General features: G+C 35.4%; 2 protein-coding genes across 2 annotated transcripts; one reads left to right on the plus strand and one right to left on the minus strand.

Moving 5' to 3' along the window:
- The first annotated feature begins 100 nt into the window (after nt 1-100).
- fkbp7 (FKBP prolyl isomerase 7) lies at nt 101-4289 on the plus strand. The gene is made up of 4 exons (XM_066687678.1): nt 101-374; nt 785-936; nt 3446-3573; nt 3945-4289. Exons 1-4 carry the CDS (start codon nt 169-171, stop codon nt 4104-4106), a joined length of 648 nt encoding a protein of 215 aa, XP_066543775.1. The 5' UTR covers nt 101-168; the 3' UTR covers nt 4107-4289.
- A 718-nt stretch (nt 4290-5007) lies between these two features.
- On the minus strand, nt 5008-8293 carry pjvk (pejvakin). The gene is made up of 6 exons (XM_066688045.1): nt 8083-8293; nt 7192-7387; nt 6825-6966; nt 6060-6177; nt 5619-5762; nt 5008-5309 (listed from the first exon to the last, which is right to left on the minus strand). The coding sequence occupies exons 1-6, from the start codon at nt 8291-8293 to the stop codon at nt 5008-5010; spliced, it is 1113 nt and encodes a 370-aa protein (XP_066544142.1).
- Between the last annotated feature and the right edge of the window lie 498 nt (nt 8294-8791).

Raw genomic sequence — 8791 nt, forward strand, 5'->3', positions numbered from 1 at the left:
TAAAAGAAACATGTTTTGTGTGTAGTAAGTTACATATTACACATGCATATATGTATAAACTCGCACCTTTCGGCCTGTGCAGGGAGGGGCGGGGCTGCTACGTCATCAGTCTGTCAATCGGTGCCACGCGTTCACTTGAGCACTGGGCTGTAGCTGCTGACTCTCACAATGGGGTTTATTGTGTCTTTTCTTTTATATCTGCAGGCCTACAGCTTACTTGTTGATCATACAGCTGCCGATGAGTCTAAGGATGAAGTCAAAATAGAAGTGTTGTACATGCCTGAGACCTGTACCCAGAAGAGCAAAAAGGGGGATATGTTGAATGCGCATTATGATGGGTACTTAGCAAAAGACGGCTCCAAGTTTTACTGTAGGTAAGATGCAAGAAGTTACTTTTTCAAGATGAACAATCTTCAGTGGGGTTTTCCCCCTTTCTGATGCAATAATTGTGTAATGGTATTTGAAATCGCCTTGTTTAAAAACTAAAAACGTACTTTTGTGTGTGTTGGTAATGTGGAAGTCTTTATTTGTGAAGTGCGATTTAAATCTACACAAACTGTTAACTAAATTGAATAACAAACGCCTTTCTAAGTAAAAGAAACAAAAGCATCTTGCACGGTATCATTGGATCAGATCCTACCGGTTTCCTGCACTAAAAACTATTTCTGAATCAGCATTTGGGATACAGAATGCAACTATGTATTTGTGTTTGTATTCTCTAGAATTGTACAGAATGTTTCAACGTTTGATGAAATCTATTGTTATTTCCTTTGATCTCTTCCAGTCGTTCAGACAATAAGGGACATCCTAAGTGGTTTGTATTGGGAGTTGGACAAGTGATCAAGGGGCTGGATATAGGCATGGATGGAATGTGTGTTGGAGAAAAACGAAAAGTGATCATCCCTCCATCGTTAGCCTTTGGAGAAAAGGGGAAAGGTATTTTGGGGGAAAGGGGTGGTTCTTATTCATGCAAAGGCATACACACTCACACAAATGTGCTTCTACATCTGCCAGAAGATATTGTAACAAAAAATAAAGGCTGAGAAACACAGATTGTAGTATTAAAGCAGGCTCTGATAGGTCTGATTTTCTTTAAAAAATATATAAAAACATAGTTTTTATTGTTCTAAGGTCTCTTATATGGTGATAATGGTTCAAGAGCTTACATTTGTACTAGTGCAAATATTTTTTCACATTGCTTACTACTAATTTACAAATGCATGTACTAACAAAGGTTTTGCTTGCCTTATTTTGTTTCTATACAGTTCCTGAAGATAACCACATTGTAGGCCATTCTTTCTTGGCATGTCAGCATTTTGGGATAAATGGGATAAACTAGCTTGAAAATGCATGTACATTTTGAAGGTGAGAGTGCACGTTGGGTTTTGTTATTGAGAAATGTAAAGCAAACTTCATGCATGCAGATTTTCTAATAGAAATAAAAATAAAGAATGGATGTTTCATATTCTCACACACACTCACACCCCCCCCCCCTTGGACTTTTCCACATCTCATTGTGTTACAACATAAAATCAGAATGGATTTAATCAGGAGTTTTTGCCACTAATCAACACAGAAAATGTCCATAATGTTAAAGTGAAAAATATAATCTGCAGAATGTTCTAAATTAATTACAAATTCAATACAGAAAATAATTGAATTAATAAGTAATCACCCCCTTTCCTATGACACATCTGATTGAGCTGTAGTGAAGTCATGTAATTAATTGAATGGAGTCCACCTCTGTGCAATTAAGGTGTGTCACATGATTTAAATACACCTGTTTCCTAACAAAAACTACATATTCCGGAATAAGGGTCTTCAAAAGCACCAATCGGGTAGGATTTAAGAACATTTCCAAGGCATTGAATATCCCCCAGAGCACAGTGAAGTCCATTATTAAGAAATGGAGAGAGTATGGCACAATTTTGAATCTGCCTAGATCAGGCCGTCCTCAAAAACTGAGTATCTGGGTGAGAAGGGCACTATTCAGGGAGGCCACTAAGAGACCTATGTCAATTCTAAAGGAGTTAGTCTTCCATGGCTGAGCTGGGAGACACTGTGCATACTGCAACAATAGCCTATAGTGGCCTTTATGGGACAAAAACTCACATCTCGGATAGAGCTTTTTAACCTCAGCACTAAGCGCTACACCGCACATAATCTTGAGAACACCATCCCTATTGTGAAGCATGGTGGTGGCAGCATCATGCTATGGGGATGCTTCTCTGCATCAGGGCCTGGAAACCTTGTAAAGATAGGGCTAGAGCTGCTAGAGACTTATCCACATAGACTCATGGCTGTAATTGCTGCCAAAGGTGCCTCTACCATATATTGACTGAAGGGGGTGTTTACTTATGCATTCAATTATTTTCTCTTTTGTATTTGTTATTAATTTAGGACAATTTGCAAATTGTATTTTTCACTTTGACATTATAGACATTTTCTATGTTGATTGGTGGCAAAAACTCCTGATAAAATCCCTTCTGATTTCATGTTCCAACAGAATGAAATGTGGAAAAGTCCGAGGGGGGTGAATACTTCTGACAGCCACTGTAAATCATGATCAGAATGGTGTGTGTGTTTGTCAGGGCCGGTTCTAGGTGGGGTCTTGCTCCCTGAAATAACCCCCCCCCCCCCCCCCACGCTTGCACTGCAGACAAGACACCGCCACAACCCCCACCCCTCCCAAGGCCCAATGGTAGCACTGCAGACAAGACCCCCCCGGCTAGCACCACGGACAAAGGACAGAACCCCGTCACCCGTCACGTTAAGTGTGTGTGTATGTCCAGTTTCTGTGCAGATTCATACAATTATAATGAATAATTGCAATTTGGAACAAGACATATTTGAAATTAATTTGAATTTAATCAATTATGTAATTCATATATATATAAATATAATCAAGGCATACTTCTACGCTTCAGCAGGTAACTTGCAAGTAGTAGCAGGTGCTCAATCACAATGGGGCAAATAAATCCAAGTAGGCTGCTTACCACTGATGACTTCCTTCTAATGGACTCGTCAAGAAAAGCATATCATGTGAGAGCACAGTTGATGTCTTCACAGTTAACTTTCACACATTGCACTGAAGAGGCTGGTATCGTCGAAACGTTAGTCTGTCTTGTCTTTTATGGTATGTTTTAATTTAAAAAGTTAATTAACCTTTATTTTATCAATGTTTAAGTAATACAGTATAATGAATGTTACCAGAACAATGGAATGAAGTCAGATTCAGAACATTTATTTAGTCAAATAAATGTAAAAAAAATCATGATCGGAATGGAAAACTGATACTGATGCTATTCCTATAGCACAATATATATTTAGTATAATTTCTCTCTTCATTAGACCATGTAGTGAATGGCTTATTTGGCCAAAACTGAAAATGGGTTTCTTCTAATGTGTTTTCTAATTTTACAATGGATTACTTCTCTTTAAACAGACAGTGTTCCACCTAATGCTACTGTGATATTTGAGATTGAGCTGTACACTGTAACAAGAGGACCCCGCAGTGTTGAGTCCTTCAGAGAAATCGACCTGGACAGAGACAGGTCCCTTTCAAAGAGTGAGGTAATCACAATTACTTCTCATTGTCATAGTGTCTTGATCAGGCCTAAAATGTGAATACATAAAATACAATTTAAAATGTCCTGGTAAGAGACCTCATTTGCCCTTTAACATTGTACTACAATGGCTTCATCTCCAATGAGCACAACTCTACTATCATTAAGTAAGAAGAAAAACAGATAATAAGTACTAATAAGTGTATGTTTTACCTTACTGAAGAGTCAGTCATATACTTCATACTTCATAAACTGTTTGTTCCTGGCTTACAATGTAATGTACAGCATAAGTTACCTTACAATATTAACTAAAGCTAATTATTTAAACCCTACACTAACAGTACACTAACAGCTATGTTCTTTTTAACTTTGCCCTAGGTCAGAGAATATATGAAGAAGGAGTTTGAGACCCGGGGCAGTAAGCGTGATGCCTCCTTCTATGACGCCATTGTAGCTGATGTGTTTCGTAAAAGTGATCACAATGGAGATGGCTTAATTTCTGCCAAGGAATACAATGTCTACGATCATGACGAGTTATAGCGCTGCATTACAGATTTAGTGCGCACTGATGAATTGTAAATGGTAACGTTTGCCATAAAGAATATGTAGGAGGAAATGTGAATATTCTTTCAGATGATTAACTTAATACGTTGAAGTATTGTGCGAAGACTAAAACCTTATGTCTGTGATCATTTTGTCAAATAAAACAATAAATCATGTAAATTGTTTGCATTGTTAAAATATTAAGATTTTGGTTTGTCCCAGCCCTGGTGCCAAATAGATTTCAACTGCTGTGTCTTTTTAGAAACTTATTTCAAAAACAGCAGAATAGCTGTAATGCCTATGGGAACTGATTTAAGTAAAGGTTTGGATGGGAATTAAATGAATGAAATAGTTTTGGTAGTCTCTTAATCTCGTTTTGAAGAAGTTGTAGTCCTATAATTGTATCTCAATTCAAAAAGATTACCCCAAATAAAGTCATAGGGCAAACTATTTAATATTAAGGTGCTCTGAAATAATCCTCTTTAATGAAGAGGATTTTTATGCAACATACAGCATATTTCTCTTGTCTGTAAACCCTTATCCTGTCCACATGAAACTGTAGACCACCAATTCTCAATACGAGTTTAACACGATACTTTTTCGATGTAAACACTTTAACTCATTATTAATGAGACAATTCTCATATTGCTCTCTCATGAGTCACCCAGATGCTGTTGTCATGAAACTTGTTAATTAGACCTCAGGAGGGGAGACTTTTGTTTGTTACTCTTTGCTATGCAACATGTATTGGTTTTCCATGTCTCTTTCCCCATAAACAAAGTATAATATTTAAAACAAATAACACATTTAAAAATGTACAATCAACTTTTAAGTTCTATGTTTATTTGTAAATGATGTGGCACCACAGCTTGTTCATTAGGCAATTTTAATGCATAATTTACTTCATTGTTTTGTGCCACAGGTCAAAGCAAGGCACAACGTGCAGTCTTACATATTTGTGTCCATTGGAGGAGCACTCGAGACACCCATACACAGTCTCTCTTCTTAGGTTTCCCATCCCACAGAGTGCACAAGGGCCTTTGGGAATATTGTGGTTCAGGAGGTTGATTCGAGTGTGAGAGCCTTCTCTGAGGTAGCTGGTGGAAACGTCAGTCATGCTGGTGGCTTTTTCATAGTAGTCGGCAGCCATATCTTCCATATAGATGTCAGAATTGGTAATTTCATCAAATGTTCTATCGTCTACGTGGAATTAAGAAACAGAGTTGTAAAAATTATAGGGAATGTAGAATTTATTTTTAAAACAAACATTTTGAATGAATTGCCTACCATAAACCAGATGAGGAATGTATAATTATCTGATGCTATACCTCAGCCATAATATTTTGTTCATATTTACAGGTATATGATTGCTGGAAGTATTTCAATTGTAATTGGATAGTGTTCCAGTGAGGTTTACCCTTTTGCCAAAGTACAATAATAGATTTGACCAGTACTACAATAGATTACACGTTGTTAAAAATAAAAGCATCAAGAAGGAAAACATCAGACCTGCTCGGAATGGGTTTCCATAGACAATGCCTGACAAAAACCTCCTCAACCGTCCCACTGAAAACCTTCCAAGGAAACCTCCAAGTTGCTCTCTGATTTGTTCTTTTTCAAATCCACCAGTGGACTCTGAAGTGACACAGAGATCTGGATAAAAGACAACATATACAGATCATTAGAATAACTATATACTTCACACCAGATGATAATTTGCAAACATTTTCAGTTATTAAGTTAGTTTGAGCATGGTGAGGCTAAAGGTATTGTGTGTAGTATTATAGAAAAATGCTGTATGCATGTTAAATATGTCTATTATTAGACATTATTAGCAACACGAAGGTGAAGATAAATGCTTATTAATCAAGAAGTCTTAAATTTGTATTACATGTATATGTATATAACCTTTCTAACAAACTTATAACTATAATTTAAAGAGTTTCATACCAAGACGGCCATCCAATCGAACAAAAAGTTCAAATATACTAAATGCTATTGTTGTATGAGCTGGGATGACAATTGCCTTGTCACGACCTTTGTGGTTCCGTCCATCATCAATCTGAAACTGAAATATAAAATCATGGTAATTTGTGAGCTATAGTCAGTTAATGGTGCATTGACTGGAACTGAAAACATGTTTGAACAATTCTAGCATTATCATCAATATAATGTTTTCAAGAAAGCAAATTATTCTATCTGTGAATATCAATGTAGAGATACATTTTTATTGTGTTTTAGCATTTTATGGTGTAACAAACAAAATCATAATTGCTAGTGAACTCAGGGAGAAACAGACAACAGTTTTGACCAAGGAATATAATTGACATACTGAGGAATACTAAAATGATCTCACCTGAATGTAAGTTCAGAGAATGGAAAAGAGTATTTATTGTATTCTGTACATACTTATTTTCTAAAAAAAAAAAAAAAACATGATGAACAATATCAGACAAATCGCACATGTTTTTAAATTATACACATAACTTATTTATAATACTTGTCAGATGATAATTGTAAATATATTTTTTTAAATAGAACAGTATGTTGATTAATTTTATAAATATATTTAATTGCTTTCAAGGTTTTAGTATACTTTGGAAATCAGTTGTAGATGTTAATACTTTAATTAAGTATAACATGTTTACATATTTATAACAGTAGAAGCCAGCTTCTTAGTCAATTAGAATTGTGTGGTGTTTGGTGTGTGTTTACCCTCATGGTTGTTCCTCGGATGCCTGCATGTACTGTAAGTGAGCACTGACGTGTTGTACGGATGCTTTCCATTACAACACACAACACGGCTCGTCCACTATCCTTGGACTGGCGCACCAAACAGTGTTCAAGGTCTACTTTTCTGAAATAAAACAAAAGTCTGTGTGTGAAACACTATTATACATTTAGCGCTGATAGAAGAATATGCTTCAAGGCTCCTCAAGGAACAAATCCACATTACCATTCACAAATTTCATTCTATATGTATTCTGGGAAACAAATAATGAAAAGCTAAATAGATGCAAGTGTAATCCACTGAGACCTGGTACTTCTTTTACAATGTTAAATGCTTAAATTAATCTTTTACCTTGAACTGAGTTCTCTAAGCAAAGTTGGTACTTCCACTTCATGCTTTGTTACTATTCCAAAGGAGGCTTTAACAGCTACAGAGTCTGATCCACTGATGTTAAAGCCAACGTCATTGATTATTTGGTTTCCCAGTCGGCCATTCAGGGACACATCGGACTTGTCTTCATAGTTAAGCAGTTGATAGGAGGAGACACCTGTTTGATGCATGACAAAAAAAAAAAAATATATATATATATATATACAATACAGTACAGTGTAATCTTACCAAAATGTCATGCAGTTGACCAAAAATTGATCCAAATTTCAAGTTTATTAAAGAAATCTGTACTCCATATTTCTTGGACTATTTCATTCATCACAGCTGTTACATTTTAATGATTTAGCAAGGCAGATTTAGATAAGGGTTGGATTTATTGTCTACAGCTCTCTCTATATATAAAGTTATTCAATTTATCAGCACTCGGATAAAAACATTTATAATATTCAATATTCCTTTGCAGAGTGGGATGTGTGAGGAAATAATTTTAAGAATGAGATGTGCAAAAGTATAATGTGTTGATTTTTACATTACAGATGTTTTTCATTCCATTTTATTATGAACCCCATTTACTGCATTTTCTGATTGTTGCCACATCGTATACAATTGTTAATTTTCTATGACATTACTTATAACTATACAAACTAAAACAGGCATGCAATTATCATTACATTTAGAACTATTGGTTATTGAGAATTGTACTGTTAAATTGCATTACAGAAACCATCTTTGAAGTTAAAAAGATGGCATGTTGGCTGATAACAGTACTGTCAAATTATATGTAATTTACCTCACCCTTAAACTCCCCGTTTACACACATCAGTCATTATACTCTTTACATTTTGAGCTTACCTGCTGTTATCTCCTTTTCTCCCACAAGTATATCTTTCAAAGAGAATGGAGTGGAGGCATATTTAGTTTTTTTCCAGAAATGAGACTTCTTTCTCTTGGTCACCAGACTAAGAGGCTGATATCTGTCAGCTTCACTCAGACTGGGGACAGGAATGAGTCTTCCTGTATCCCCAACTTGTTTCACAAAATTTTTAGTGGCTGCTACAAACATAGTTCTGTCAAAAAAAGAACAAATATTTAAAATGTGAATTTCATTATGAAATCCTTCAAATAAATCCTATTCCTTTAATATTTCACAGAGGGGGGAAAAAAACATATATTTAAAAATATATAGATTGCCTTACTTAAAAGCTTTTGAAATGTCTTGCTATGTAGCGTCAATGTTTCCCTCTTCACACAAATGAATTCCTCATTGTGTCCTTTCTCTAATCTAAGTCTCTAATTCCAGCTTAATAAATAATACATTGACAATGTAAGATGATAGGAGATGTGCTCTGAGCTGAACAGTTTCCAACTGTTGCACTTCTAATTGAGTGAAATATGTTCATTAATCTTAATCCTAAATTATGTAAAAACAAATAAAAACAAAACAAAACAAAAAACATTCACACCAACAAGAAGAAAAAACTGAAATATGTCAAGTTGACTAGATTGGAACTTTTATGCTTTCGGTGTGAATTACTACTAAATTGCATGAATTAAACAATAT

Source organism: Amia ocellicauda, chromosome 16, assembly GCF_036373705.1.
Source record: "Amia ocellicauda isolate fAmiCal2 chromosome 16, fAmiCal2.hap1, whole genome shotgun sequence".
Lineage (NCBI taxonomy): Eukaryota > Metazoa > Chordata > Actinopteri > Amiiformes > Amiidae > Amia > Amia ocellicauda.

Coding starts and splice junctions, on each gene's coding strand:
- pjvk (XM_066688045.1), bottom strand. CDS start 8,293: ATGTTTGTAGCAGCCACTAAAAATTTTGTGAAACAAGTTGGGGATACA. Junction 6,967..7,191: donor CTTAGAGAACTCAGTTCAAG/GTAAAAGATTAA, acceptor GTTTTATTTCAG/AAAAGTAGACCTTGAACACT. Junction 5,763..6,059: donor TCGATTGGATGGCCGTCTTG/GTATGAAACTCT, acceptor TCTTTTATCCAG/ATCTCTGTGTCACTTCAGAG.
- fkbp7 (XM_066687678.1), top strand. CDS start 169: ATGGGGTTTATTGTGTCTTTTCTTTTATATCTGCAGGCCTACAGCTTA. Junction 937..3,445: donor CTTTGGAGAAAAGGGGAAAG/GTATTTTGGGGG, acceptor CTCTTTAAACAG/ACAGTGTTCCACCTAATGCT. Junction 3,574..3,944: donor GGTCCCTTTCAAAGAGTGAG/GTAATCACAATT, acceptor ACTTTGCCCTAG/GTCAGAGAATATATGAAGAA.